At 45.9% G+C, this 14,303-nt stretch overlaps 1 protein-coding gene across 7 annotated transcripts in view; it reads left to right on the forward strand.

Moving 5' to 3' along the window:
• LOC149287104 (protein CASP) overlaps positions 1-14,303 on the forward strand; it is a 236,500-nt gene that overhangs the window by 129,921 nt on the left and 92,276 nt on the right. For all 7 annotated transcript variants that reach the window (XM_089493440.1, XM_089493438.1, XM_089493441.1 and 4 more), the window contains 3 exons: positions 1,582-1,705; positions 2,906-2,982; positions 3,738-3,804. In XM_089493440.1, the coding sequence (XP_089349566.1) occupies positions 1,582-1,705; positions 2,906-2,982; positions 3,738-3,804 (268 nt within the window). The remainder of the gene's footprint in view (positions 1-1,581; positions 1,706-2,905; positions 2,983-3,737; positions 3,805-14,303) is intronic.

Below are 14,303 nucleotides of genomic sequence, written 5' to 3' on the forward strand. Positions count from 1 at the left end.
AGGTTCACCAAAAGTCAGAAGCAACTTGAAGGCAACAACAACAACAGCAAATTACAGTGTTTTCTCCTAATGAAGGCCCAGTGGAGTTTACAACAATAAAGCACAGGCAAAACCTCTCATCCAGTTAAATTCTATTGGCCATTGCAGAAGACAGATAGAAATTTGGGGACATTTAAAAGCCCCCCATAGTTCAAGGGAATAGCTGCCAGAAGAGATCTCTAGCTGCTGATAAACATAAAAATGTGCATAGTGACCAGAAGACAAGTAACAGGAATTGTGTCAGTGCTAAACCAATGTCTGTTATCAGCAATGGACTGGATGTGTGCAAATCTAGGCAAGACAGAGATGCTCCTGGTCACTCACAAGGCATCTTGAGGAACAGGGATTCAGTTTGTGCAGGATTTCCCTTTGAAATCTCAGGCGCACAACCCAAATGTCCTCTTGTACTTGGATGATCCAGTTTCAGTAGTGCCCAAGAGTCCTTTTGCATACTTAAGGCTGAATCTGCACTGCAGAAATGATGCAGTTTGACACCGCTTTAACTTCCATGGTTCAGTGCGATGGAGCTCTGGGATTTGTAATTCTGCGAGATACCCTTCTCTCTCTGAGAGCTCGGGTACCACAACAAACTACAACTCCCAGATTCGATAGCATGGAGCCACATCAGTTCAAGCAGCGCCAAACTGCATTATTTCTGCAGTGCAGATGCAGCCTAAGACAAGTGTGCCAGTTGTGACCGTTTCTGAAGATGGCAGATCTGGCTGTTCTGACATATGCTTTGCTTCCATCCAATTTGGATTACTATAACATGCTTTACTTGGGGCTGCATTTGGAAAGAATTTGGAAACTGCAGCATGTCCAAAATACTTACAGGGCATTTTGGTTACAGGGAATGTATATCTCCCATAGTACAACAGCTTTACTTGTTACCAGTCCGTTTCTGGGACTTCTGCTCAGATTTCCTACCCAAATATGACTGCACCTTTTCCTCGCTGGCCCTTTGCCAGTAGCCCAGGGGTATGGCTTCCTCCTGATCCATATGCCCCAGCAGGCCTGTAGTAGACATGTAGATGCTCTGCTGGCATCTGAGAGGACTGTAGATCAGCAACAGAGATCCTCTGCATCTCCACCTTAGCCTAAGAGAATCCCATCCTAAATGGGAGACAGTGCCATACATGATGGAGCACTGGTTTACCTGGGTTGACGCAACTCCTTTACTTTTTGTCCTTACTCGGAGTAGGACCCGACTTGAGCCGCTCGGAGAAGCCCTGTCGCACAGCCAACATTTCGCTCTGGTCCGCAGTCAGCTTAGAGAAACCTTAGCTCTCTTTCCCGGCAAAGTCCATTGATCCTTCTCAACCTTAAACATTTAAAGTTCAATTTAGCATTTAGGGAGTAAAAGGTCTCCAAAGAGACTCGTAGCCATTGATTTTGTGTCAGGGTTGAAGAGCTAAAGTTTAAGCCACGCTGCCGCCGCTGTTGCTGAGTCTACAAGGCAAGGAAAACCTGGCCGCTCTGCAGCCATGTGCGTTTGTTTACCACTCCTCTTCTTTCTCTTTTGGCCCTCCTTTCTTCTCGCAGAGGTGACGATAAAAGCACTTAAGGAGAAAATTCGGGAATATGAGCAGACCCTGAAGAACCAAGCGGAGAACATTGCTCTCGAGAAGGAACAAAAGCTGCAGAATGACTTTGCCGAGAAAGAAAGGTAAGCTGGCGCATGTTGCGCTTGTGAGTTAGAACGCGATTTAGTAATACCTTGAATTGGACCCGTTGGAAGCAACGGGGCTTAAGGAGGCTATTGTTATCCCATTGATTTCAATTGATTTTTCTAGGTAGGACTAAATCTTCCTCCAACGTCATGCGCCATCAGTAGCTGTTGGGCGATGAGCGAGAACACCTCCCTTTCAAGCTAGATTAAACTAAACTCAAACTAAATTAAAAACTGGGCTCTGATTTTGGCACTGAAGCCACTAGGAGTGTAAGCCGAGGTCTAGGAAACCCTGACTTCGCACCACCCCACACCAGCCTCCGGCAAAGCGTGGTTGTCGTTTAGCGTGGTGGCAGCATGCCAACCTTATTGTTAAGGGTGTTGTAATCATTATGATTTTTCGTAAGACCTTTTGAGCCTCCCATCAAGCCAAATTCCCAGGGCAATTTACACCAGAGGTGCAATAAACCGTTAAAATTACATAGATGGATAAGGCATAAAAATTAACAAGGTGGCAAGATCTCTGGCAGCGTAAAACCGCTCGGCCAAATTAAAGTTTGTGAGCAGCTTGGGAAAATCGTAAGATTACTAAAACGATGGCCAGGATCCAACGGTGTACACTGGAATCGGGATGTCCTTCTCCCCCATCTCCAGTCTTCTCTGGCAGACAGGTATAAACATAGGAGTAGCCCACTTACTCAGAGCAACCTCATACCCTTCTGATGTTCCGGCTTCCTATGAATGCTGGTTCTGGATTATGGGACATTTCGTTAAAAACATCTGGATGTTGGTTTTCTGTGAGTTTTTTGGGCCATGCGTCCATGTTCTAGAAGAGAACAGCCTCAGGGAAAGGCAATGGTAAACCTCCTCTTCTAGAACATGGCCACATAGCCTGGGAAACCCACAAAAAACTATGGATGCCGGCCATGAAAGCCATCGACTTCACGTCTGGAGGTTGCTTAGCTCTGTTCTGTGGCATATCTTTCATCTAAATGGGATGAAGGCATCCCCACCGCTTCACCCCACGAATTTGCCGCAGGTTCAGTCTATGTGCCTTGCCTCTGATGGAAGATTCCTTTGGATCTGACCCAGTGCGTGTGGAGTTTGGTGCCAACTTATTTGAATTTCCCTGTTCGGCATCACAGGGAGGTGAATATTTTAGAGTTGCTTTGTATCAAATGTGTTCTCCTTTTGCAGAATGTTGCAAGAGACTCAGAATTCGACCGCCACTAAACTGGAGGAGGCTGAGCACAAAGTGCAGACGTTACAAACAGGTTGGTGATTTTTGCCCTCCTGTGATGGCTAAGGAGCATAAAAGGGAAATGCAGGGGGGCTTAGTGCAAAGCTTGCTGCTGCCCAGGCCATTCCACCAATGCGACAAATTCTTGCCTGGCATTAGTTCACCATGTTCTCACTACCCGTTCTGTGCCAGGCCTAGGGAAAGTGTGGCCTTCCCAAAGGTGAAAAATTTCTGGAAGCCATTTCTTCTTTGTGGTCTCTGCGAATCGCACAAATGAATCCCCAAATAGGGAGGGATGAGTGTAATGTACTACGAGGAGACAGCTCTGAAAAGCTTGAGATAGTGAGTAAGCCCCATTCAGGAGCAGTGTTGGTGACCCTCCCTATCAACTCTAGCTGCTGAAGCCAAAGCAGAGCCACAGATGAACTTAGTGTCAGCAACCCCGGCTCTATAAAGGGAATATAGCCTGCCTAGCTTGGCCTAATGGAACAGGACAGGATCTGGAAACTTTCACTCTTCTGGAAAGAGATGGCACTTGGGGTTGGGGTTGTGGCTTTTTTTGTGTGTTTGCTGGAGGAAAGAATTTAGAAAAGCTTTTAAGCATTGTTTTTTCGACAGCGTTGATTTTGTTTGGTCAGGGAGAAGGCTTAATGCAAGACGACTGGGCCAGCGACAGGGAACATTTTATAGTTTGATAGTAATCGAGCAGTCGTTTTTTAACGTGTCGCTCTTCCCATGTCGGTAATGCTTTGGCATGTTGCTTTTTTGTCTCCCTTTATCATCCTTCAGCCTTGGAGAAGACGCGGACAGAATTATTTGACCTGAAGACAAAGTACGACGAAGAGACGACGGCAAAGTAAGCCCTTTTTAAAATAACAACATGGTTCAGGTGTTTAAGACTCTGTTGTCATCATGATCACAGAACAAGGGCACAGAGACACTAGAAATATGGAGGGTGGGTTGATTCCTATATAACATCTGTCTGTCCGTCCGTCCATCCAGCCATCCATCTATTTCCCACCTCTCCTACACAAACATACACACACTATTATATATAATGTTCTCTGTCTGTTTATCTATCTATCTATCTATCTATCTATCTATCTATCACACATATACAGAAGGCTGGATGGCCATTGGTCAGGGGTACTTTGATTGTGAGTTCCTGCATGGCAGGAGGTTGGACAGGATGGCCCTTGGGGTCCCTTCAAGTTCTATGATTCTATATCTATATAGAAAGAGAGAGAGTACTTTTTAGCTTTTGCAACATTCAAAAGCGATATATGTTGTGTGTTGCTTACATTTTGGTCACTGAAATGCATTTACAAGCTACATCCATGGACTGAATGTAGATAGAAAAGAGCCAAGATGGTGCACCGTCACAAGGGTTGGGTGGGAGTGGTGCCAACCAGTTCTCACTCGGTTGCGAGCGAGTCTCCATAGTCAGCTTGATGCCATCCCCTACCCAGCTCACTTTGCAAGCAGCGCATGCATGCATGCATGCAACCATTCCAAAGGGAGCCTCCATCGGAAGAAGAACCGACGGTGTTCTGCTGTTTCTATGCTTGCAGATTACACCAATAAGTTCCATTATTTTAAGGAGGGAGTACGCTCTTTTCGCCGGCAAGCCTTGAGACTGTGCCCAAGTGTGCGCTATCCCAAGTGACCCTCATAGGCAGGGAAAACTGATGAAAGAGCAGATTCCTTGTCAAATCAATGGAATTTGCCTGTAAGAGCTAGTCGTCAAAAGGCGAGAGAAGCCTGTGCTGTTTTGAATCCTTGAAAGCTGGGTAGGTCTGTTAGCATTGCCGCAACAGCAACTGCACCTCGCAACAAAATATGTAGTGGATCTTGATAGCCTGCCCTACATTAATCCACCTCCCCTTACGTTTTCTGGTTTCCGTTTCCAACTGACACTCAACAGCCTCTGGTATTGAATCCTCAATCCTCAGATATGGTCCACCTAAGCATTTTTGTTATTGTGAAGTCAAAGGCTTTCATGGCTGGCATCCATATTTTTTTTTTTTTTTGTGGGTTTTTCGGGCTGTGTGGCCATGTTCTCTTTATTCCTGACGTTTCACCAGCATTTGTGGCCGGCATCTTCAGAGATGAACAAAACTTACCTTTCAAGCCCTTTTTCAGTATATTACTGCATAGTGTATGTATATATATATTAAATTATACTGTATACTGTATTATAAGGCCAAATACTGTAGAAGACACACTGCCCACAGTCTCAGAAGCACCATGGACTGAATGCAGATAGAAAAGAGCAAAGATGGCACCAGCCACGAATGCTGGTGAAACGTCAGGAATAAACTCTTCTAGAACGTGGCCACATAGTCCGAAAATCCCACAAACAACATCTTTGCTGCTGTTGTTCCTTCTGCTCTTGATTCCTTTACCTGTTGTACTCATGCAAAATCACCCAAGCGTCGTGATATGTCCTTGCTTCCCCGCAGCCTTGCCATTTGGGCTCCATCCCGGATGGCACCTGTGCCCACTTTTAGAAGGAGCAGTTATGATGAGTTAATGTTTAATTTTACTTTTTCACTTGGTTGCTGCCAGGGAGTTAGACGTGTTTGTACAGTTTGGCCCTTCAGGAACCATGTCTCCCCTTGGCCATCCCTTTCGTTGGTCATCCCTGGGGCAGCGAAGGCGTTAACGCCGCTAAGAAAAATGCCTTTGCAGCATGTCAGCTGGGACACCAGAATCTGCAAACTGACAAGACACCATCCGTAAAGTTTTCCATGTGTAGGCTTGAAATAAAATGCAATTAGGCCTTTATGTGCAGAACAAGGATCCATTGATGACTACAGCTGGTCTTTGTTTTCTTCTGTCGCTGCGTGTGGGAGGTAAAAAAAGAGCTCCTCTTCATGTATATTAATGCAGGATTCCTGAGACAAATGGCAAGCACAGTTTCATGTTTTGTTGGGACACGGAGGGTCTTGCCAAAACAGTTGTGTAAGAGGATTTCAGGGTTTTCAGATTGCAGGTTAAACAAATGGACGGCGGCGCAGGAGAGGATGGCACGGAGCACAGTAGAAATGGCACTATCTTGGGGGAGATGGGCACGAGAAGAGAAGACTGGGCGGCGGATTGAGCAGAGCCAGCATTTCAAGTTAAAACAGGGAGGTAGTGGTTGATGGGGAAGGCTTTGTTTTGCCAGAAGCCATCCAGTCGGAGCAGGCGGTGTTAGGTAGACAAAACAGCCTGGCCTACTAGAAGGCAATTTTCTGCAATGGTCAGTTAAGGTATCCATGTTGGGAATGCCTTCCTCCAGGTGGTGAAATTTAGCGGTCAAGGTGATGACCCGAATGCCCACTGGGCATTCAGCCCATTTGCAGTGGAGGAGCCAGGTTCAGCAGCTCCTGCTTTGCTGTCAGGCTTCTAGCTTGTGCCCTCCACAGTAGGCAAATACAGTTTGAACCCATTTTCCCTGTCTGGTTTGGAGGCAGATCAGTTTGCCGCTTGCAGACTTCACCTCTTTTACACATCCCAGCAAACTACCTGACTCTGAAGTGGAGGGTGGGATTCAATATCTCATAGTAAAAGAGGCCCACTGTATTTCTAACTTTAAAAGGCTTTATTATTATGTAGAGTTTTGTCATAGAATCATAGAATCATTGAGTTGGGAAGAGACTCCAAGGGCCATCCAGTCCAACCCCATTCTGCCATGCAGGAACTCTCAATCCTGCATTAAGCATCCTCTTAGCCAGGCATGAACCCTTGGGTTCTCACTGTTTTTTTGCACACTGATTGTTAATGCTTTAGTGCCATGTCAGTAACGCATATTAATTATACCCTACCTAGCCTTGCGGTTGGTATCTCTTAAACCCCTCCCAGCATGTCACCCAGTATTTCTTTGTTCTTCCCAAGCAAGCCTTCCTCCAGTAATGATACCGGCTTTACAGCTCTGGACGCTGTTTACGCAGTTTTACTGCCGCAGTCGCGGGGTGACCATTTTGTGAGTCTGAAATGTGGATCCTGGAGCAGGGGAGACCATGCGACGGGGGCACAGAAAGATTCCTGGTCCTGCATTGCTCTTCCACTCCACTCGCATGTTCACAGCCTCCCATAGAGCGAACGTATTGCTTGCTCCAAACAGCGGATTGGCACAGCAGCCGGAGAGCCCCTGCCCACCAGCCTTAAAAACAGAAAGGTCTCCTTTTCCGAGAGAAGGGGGGGGGGGGAAGATAATTGAACCCTTAGATTTCTTTTCACGGTTTGTTTGCCCTTTCATTCCTTTCCCGAGGTGCTGTTTGTTGAGGAATGTTTCCAATTGCCAGAGAGAGAGAGAGAGAGAGAGAGAGAGGGTGCGCGCAGGGGGGGTGTCTCTTAATACTTCCCCGCTAGCGCTCCTTTCAGCCTGAGTGGAGGACCGTGGCAGGCCTGTGACATGCATTTTTAATGCAGAACTTTATACCCCGGCCCTTGCAGCGCGCGACAACTCTGCGCAGTCCTCTCTGGAGCTTTCAGATTTAATGCTCTGGTGAGCAAAGCACAGGCTCAGGGCGCTCGACGTCAGCCGACATTAACCCTTGCTCTGCCTGGCATGGAGCAGTTAATTTCCCCATAGAGCAAGACGAAGAACCGCTTTTCTGCTTGGCGTTCGTCGCTCTAATTGTTATTTTCCACAGTGCAGAATTGCACAGCCTTGATGCCTTGATACAATCTCATTTGAATTCTGGCTGTGGCTGACTCTTTGCATTTCCTTCCTTCCTTCCTTCCTTCCTTCCTTCCTTCCTTCCTTCCCACCTCTTCTTTTCGAGGGCTTAGAATGAATCAGATCATTGGTCTGTCCAGTTCAGAGGAAACTAGTGTTATGCCCCACCATTTCCCAAAGCTAGGACTCCTTTCCAGCCCTAGTACCATTGACTCCCTGCAAAAGGATGAACTGCGACTGATCCTGGAACTGCGTGGCTAGACATTAAGTCGAGGCTCATGTAGTCCAGTGACCTTTTTCTGACAATACTGGATAATGTCATCCAATGGATCAAGAAACCTCATCATAGAGACTGTATGAATAACAGCCCTTTCGGGCTCTCCTTTTACCCGTCCCTTTTTTCCTTGCTGTTCGTTCACCAGTGTGTCTGGCGAAGCATGAGAACCTCTAGCCTTAACCGTTTCCATAGGGTTGGCATCTGTGCGCCTCCATTGCGGGAGAAACAACTGCCTTGTGGCATCTTAAAAACTATTGGATCAGGGGTTGTGAGGTTCTCTCTTGCTGTGGCCTTATGTCTCCAGTGCCTCTCTGTCTTACCTGCATAATAACAAACTTAAGTCTTTTGCTTTAAATCCGATCCCTTGCCCAAAATAGATTGAGCCCCTGGGATCAGAGTGCTGAATTGGAAGATACAAGTCTATCTGATCCAGTTAGCAAGAGCAGGCCTTTGAATCCTGCTGAAATTTCATTGTGGGACATCTCTTTTGGTAATTGGGTTAGGTTTCCTTTCAAACTAGCAATCCCTGGAGCACATCCGAGTTCTTTTTCTCTTCCTCTTTTTATAATAAAGTGTCAAATGGCAATTCAGAGAAACCTGTTCTGGATTCTAGAAGGATGCATTGCATCTTTAGAGCATATATTTATTAGGGAGACTAACAAAACAGAGATATTAACATACTAGAACAAAATGGTTTTATCTGCTCTATTCTTCAGCTAATCCAAAGCCAAGCTTTCTGCCCCTCTTTTAAGAAAAAAGACTACATTCATACATGCAGGATTCAAAGACGTAGCCATGTCAGTCTGTAGAATCAGTATGTAGAGAGATCTTGTAGCACCCTTGAGACTAACTGAAAGAAAGACTTTGTCAGCATGAGTTTTCCTAGACTAAATTCTACTTCCTCAGATGCTTTCGGAAGGAGACTCACATCTATGAAAGCTCACGCTGCCAACTTCTTTCTTTCAGGTAGCCTCAAAGGTGCTATATGAGCTCTCTACATACTGATTCTACAGACTAACATGGCTATACCCTTAATTTCTACCAGTGTCTTGTAGTGCAGCAATGGGAAGCACCCAACCCTTCACATGCTGGGCTTGGACCTCTTGGCAAACAGCAAGATTTGGAGAGCCAGGTCTTCATTTCTGTTACAGTGCTTACAGAAGCCATCCCCAACCTATTGCTTTCCAAATACCTTGGACTACCGTTCCCATCATTCCAGCCAGCATGGATCACTGGGAGTTGCAGCCACTGCTTTTTTCCATGCTGGCTTAACCTCTACCTCACAGGTCAGTCACAGCTCCCAGCCTATTCTAGAGGCAAAATAACCGCACAACAAATAGTTCCAGATTCTTTCCAAACAATATCAAATAGTTATGAACGGTGGGTCCCCCCCAAAGTGAGTCAGGATATCCCATTGAGTATCAGCACCTCTTCATTTGAGGAATCAATAGCTGGTGCACATTACTGCCTTCTTTCCCTGCCATCTTGTTATGCCACCTGGCAGCAAATATTTTAGTAGGTGCAGTTTATACTCCAGGCTCTGCCATCTATGTCTGCTGGCATAGCTAAGAAGGCTCCATGGATACTTCAGGGTTTCTTTGGAAGTAATCGTAGGTGTTGCCTCTTTCTAATGTGTTAACAACTGCATTAGAAGAGAGAGAGAGAACAAACTTACATCTGTAGAGCTCCCACCCAGGATGGGAAAAGGAGCCTTGTGCATTTAAAATGTGATAGAGTTGTTCGCTGCGGAGAGTCGGACCAGATACTAAACCGACAGAGGTGTTAATGGCACTCGGCGCAGGGTTTTATACTTGAGGAGTGTTTAAAGTGTTTGCTCGGGGCCCTCCAGAATCACATGCGCAACTTGACTTTAAAGCGATAGTACAGAAACACATTTGCACATTCTTTAAAAATTACAAAGAGGAGGCTCCCACTTCTTGGCCAAAAGGCATCACAAAGGTGCAAAAATAGCTTAACAAAAGGCAATCGGTTCTCCTGGAAACTGGAGGAGAGTTTCTCCATAAGCTCAGCCCTGTTGTCCCAGCTTTTAGCAACGGCCATGTGGATGTTTTCCCATTGGAAGGCATTGGTTGCAGATCAGAGAGACTTGCTTCTGCAATTGCTTCCAACTTAAGCTGCAGATGTTTAATTGTTGAGTCCCAATCTGGGGGGGAAGTGGGAATGATACATCTTACCCATGGACTGTTTCCATTGGGGCCGAAATGGAGGCAACATTGGAAGTTTATGATCCTGCACAAAATCTGTCTCTCTTCTCCTTATGCAATATTGACTCCAATGTCAGGAACAGACATGTGCATCTTTTGCTTTCTGTGCTGGTGGCTTTGAGGGCAGGACAGATGTGATTTGGATTGGAGAAGCAGCAGAAGAAGGGGAAGGGGTGACGCGCACATAGTGCCTCCGCTAATACACACAGACATGGCGAATCTCCGCTGTCTGTGTAAACTTCACTGGCAACAAGGAAAATGGCTCAGCTGGTCAGTTTATGTTTTTGTCCCATAGTTGGCACTGCCCTTGGCATCTTCAAGAATTGCACAAGTTCCGCAGTCTTTGTGTTGTTATTTTTTAAAGAATGATCTCTTATCATGGCAAAAGTCGAAGGAAGCTAGAGCTCCGTTGTATAGCATGCTGGTACATCTATGGAGGAGTAGTGTCTCTGTAGAGGTGTGTTGTACTCTGAGGTGAGGTAACCACTCCTTTTACTGCTTGGATGGGGCGTGGAAATGACCAACCCTTCATATTCCACCATCACAATTTGGTCCTGTTGTTAATAATAAGTGGTGGAATTCAAAGATATACCTGTGTTATGGTCTGTTGAATCATTATGTGGAGAGATCTCCACATGCATCTCACTGAACTCTATGAAAGCTCATGCGACCAATGTCTTTCCGTTATTTTAATGTTTTCCTTCCAAACATACTTACACACCCTAGAAGCCTCTGCTCACTCTTGAAGCCCATCACATTAACGCAAGAGAACCCTTACTCCTCACAGTTGGGGCATATTAACACAAACAGGGGGCGGCACATGCTGGGTTGCAAAGAGGATGGAATTTGTGAAGCCGAAGGCTTTCATGGCCAGCATCCATAGTTTTTTGTTGATCTTTCAGGAAGCCACAGATGTGGGCAAAGCATCAGGAACAAAGTCTTCTAGAACGTGGCCATATACCCCGAAAAGCCCACAAAAACTAAGGATGAGTTCGATGTTTTGCATCTTATCATCACCTCCTGTTTACTTCCGTGTTCTTCAACCCAGAACACTGAATCAGACCAAGTGCCCATCTAGGGATCTTATTTCCATTTCTGGCAAACCAGGTGCCTTCGGCTCAAACTTGTTTTGAACTTACACTTTGTAGAAAGTGATGGCTCCTTTGGCGTTCAGATTTCTCATACTGCTACTAGTCACATAGCAGGTCGGCCGGAGGTACAAATGCTCTCCTTTCAGAGATTTTTGCCAGCTGCCTCCCTGGAGTTTGTGTTTGTCGAAAGGGGCAGGTGGGAAGCAAGAGCCCCGTCCGGCATGAAAGCGTTCCAGCAATTCAAAGGAGTTGCGGCAGAATTTGACGCCAGCGAAAGGAGCAGTCCCAAACCAGAATATTTATAGAAGGTTTTTTCCTCTCCCTCTCTCGCTGAAATGCTTTGCCAAGCTGGCCTGTTTGCTCCCTATGTGTTGAAAAGTTCACCCAAGATCCAAGTGTCTCTTGTTTCTGCCAATGTTAGCGAGGAAGCTAATCTCTCTTTTCCTCTTTAGGTGGGAGGGAGCCATTCCTTTGCAGGGCCGAGTTGCGTGTGCCGCAGGTGAACTGGGATCAGGCCTTTCCAAAAAGAGCTCAGGTCTTGAGTTAAGAAGAGGCAGTAGACTTGGGACAAAATATCACTGCTTGTTACAGGAATGATGTACCTTAGCTATTTCAGTAAGTCTATGGTGCGTTATAGGAAAATAGCCAACATTCCTCTGCTAGGCCAGTTGTTCCTAGGGCTTGGACTCACATCATGGAGGTCTGCTCTTATCCTCACCTCCAGTTCCCTTCAGTCGTGATGTTGGAAGCGATGTCAACATCTATTAGGGCCGCAGGTTCTTCCTTCAGAAAAAGATGTGAATCTGTTTAGGACTGTGTCTCTGTCGTTCTGTTCCTTATACACTCATCCCTCCATGTTTGCAGCTTTGATATTTGCGGCTTTGATTATTCACAGATTTGATCAATATGTTCTCTCTAGGAATATCTGGGTCCTCCAGTGCAATTCTAGGGTCAGCTTTAACTAAACGTTGCACTGAAAGACCTAGAGAGTCCTAGAAAGACTACTATACTAGGCATTTGTAGCTTCTCCAGGACAGTTCTGGGGTCAATGTCTGTCAGACGTTGACCACAGAGTTGTGCTGGAGGACCTAGAGATTCCTAGAGAGGTGTCCTCTCAGGTAAAAACATGGCGTTTTGTTATTTGCGGTTTTTCCGTATTCACGGGGGGTCTTGTGCCCCTAACCCTAGCGCATATGGAGGGACAAGTATATATGTGCGAAGGTGGCAACTCCTTGATGCAGAAGGTTGCAAAGATCTCTCACATTCAATCCAGGTTGCAGCGGAAGGCAGATCTGATAGTAGAGACCCCAAAAGGTTTGTTCTGGTTGTGTGTCTGGAAGATCCATGCCTGTAATCCCTGAAGCTGCATTTGCAAGAGTCCTCCTGTGTAACCTGGTGGGTTTGCGAAGACAGGAGAACAGTAAGCGTCCTTCATTGCTGTCAGCCAAAATGCCACAGGTTGCGTGGGCACTCAAGTATCTACTAGTTACTAGTTACAGCATGTTTCTTTTTGAAATTTCAATGTGAGGTAATTTATCCTAAATAGTCACAGATCGTGGCTTTAATTTTAAGTGAAATTGCCAAGCACTGCAAATTGCATAAAGATCATTGGTGTTGTTGCATGCCTTCAAGTCATTTCTGATTTACGGTGACCCTAAGGCGATGGGGTTGTCTTGGCATGTTTCTTCATTGCCATTACCATCCTCTGAGGCCGTGAGAGCATGACTTGCCCACAATCACCCAGTGGGTTTCCATGGCAGTAGCCATGCCAGCGCAGCTGTGTACATATGCTGCCATTGCCGATAATGAGGCAGGACCATCTGTGGATGCTCCAATCCGTGGATGGAGTCAACACAGAAGACCGACTGTATTTCTTTCCTTTGTCATGTAGCTGAAATTAGCCTGTGTCTCAGTCATCCTTGGAGAGAACCAATTGGTGTCATTGAATAATAAAATCTTAGAGGTGGAAGAGACTGCAAAGGCCATACAGCAATCCTCAGCTACAGCACTCCTTATAAAAATGCCTATCCAGTTCCTGCTTAAAGACCTCCAAAGGTGGAGAGTCTGAGGCAGTCAAATAGTTCTTACACTAAAGAAGGTTTAGGCAGAATCTCTTTTCTTGTCATCTGAATCCATTGCTTCATGTTTCAGTCTTTGGAGAATAAAAAACAAACTGGTGCCATCTTCATGGCATCCTTTCAAACCTAGCAAGTCCCCTCTCAGTCTTCTCTTCTCCAAGCTAAACCCAGCCAGCTCCTTTAAGTGTCTTCAGATGCAACTGCTTTAAGCAGATGCCTCCCAACTGGTCATTCCCGGGAAATTCCTAAACCTCTTATTTCCATTTAAATTCTCGTTCACCTATCAGTGGGATAAATAATGAAGTGTATTTTATTTTTCGCCTTCAAATGGGAGCTGCCAAATAATTAGGCAGTCCACGACTTAATTTTTTTTTTACCTGCAGCGTTTGAGATGGAGCGTGGCGTTTTTCTGCTTAAACCCGCCATCACCTCGACGGCTCTTTAGGCCACATGTTAGACTACCACCTGCGCTCATGCTGCTGTGTGTTTTATCGCACATGGAAAATAAATCCACTGCTAGGCTGCCCAGGGCCAAAAGGAAGGTAGTTAACATGATTTTTTGTTTTCTCTGACTCACTCTCCGAAGGAGAGGAAAAGGTTCCTGCGGCTCTTACAGTAGCGGTGACCAGAGGAGGGTGAGAATATGGTAAGAGCCATGCTGCCATATATATGAGCCATATATATGAGGTCGACTTATAGTTGAGTATATACAGTATAAAATGATGGAACTGGAAGAGACCCAAGGGCCATCGGATCCATCCCCAGTTTGCCACGCAGGGAAACGCAATCCATGTCACGTAGGGAAACGCAATCCAAGCACTCCCGACAGACAGCCATTCAGCTTCTGTTTAAAAACCTCCAAAGAAGGGGACTCCACCACTCTCCGAAGCAGCATAGTCCTCCACCGTCACGAAGTTCTTCCTAACGTTTAGGTGGAATCTCTTTTCTTGTTGCTTGAATCCATTGCTCCGTGTCTTGGTCCAGCTAATGGAGTCCTACTTAATGGATAGCTGAAAGA

The sequence above is a fragment of the Sceloporus occidentalis genome, unplaced genomic scaffold, assembly GCF_023333645.1.
Source record: "Sceloporus occidentalis isolate IW3139 unplaced genomic scaffold, rSceOcc1.0.p SCAF_64, whole genome shotgun sequence".
NCBI classification, from domain to species: Eukaryota; Metazoa; Chordata; class Lepidosauria; order Squamata; family Phrynosomatidae; genus Sceloporus; species Sceloporus occidentalis.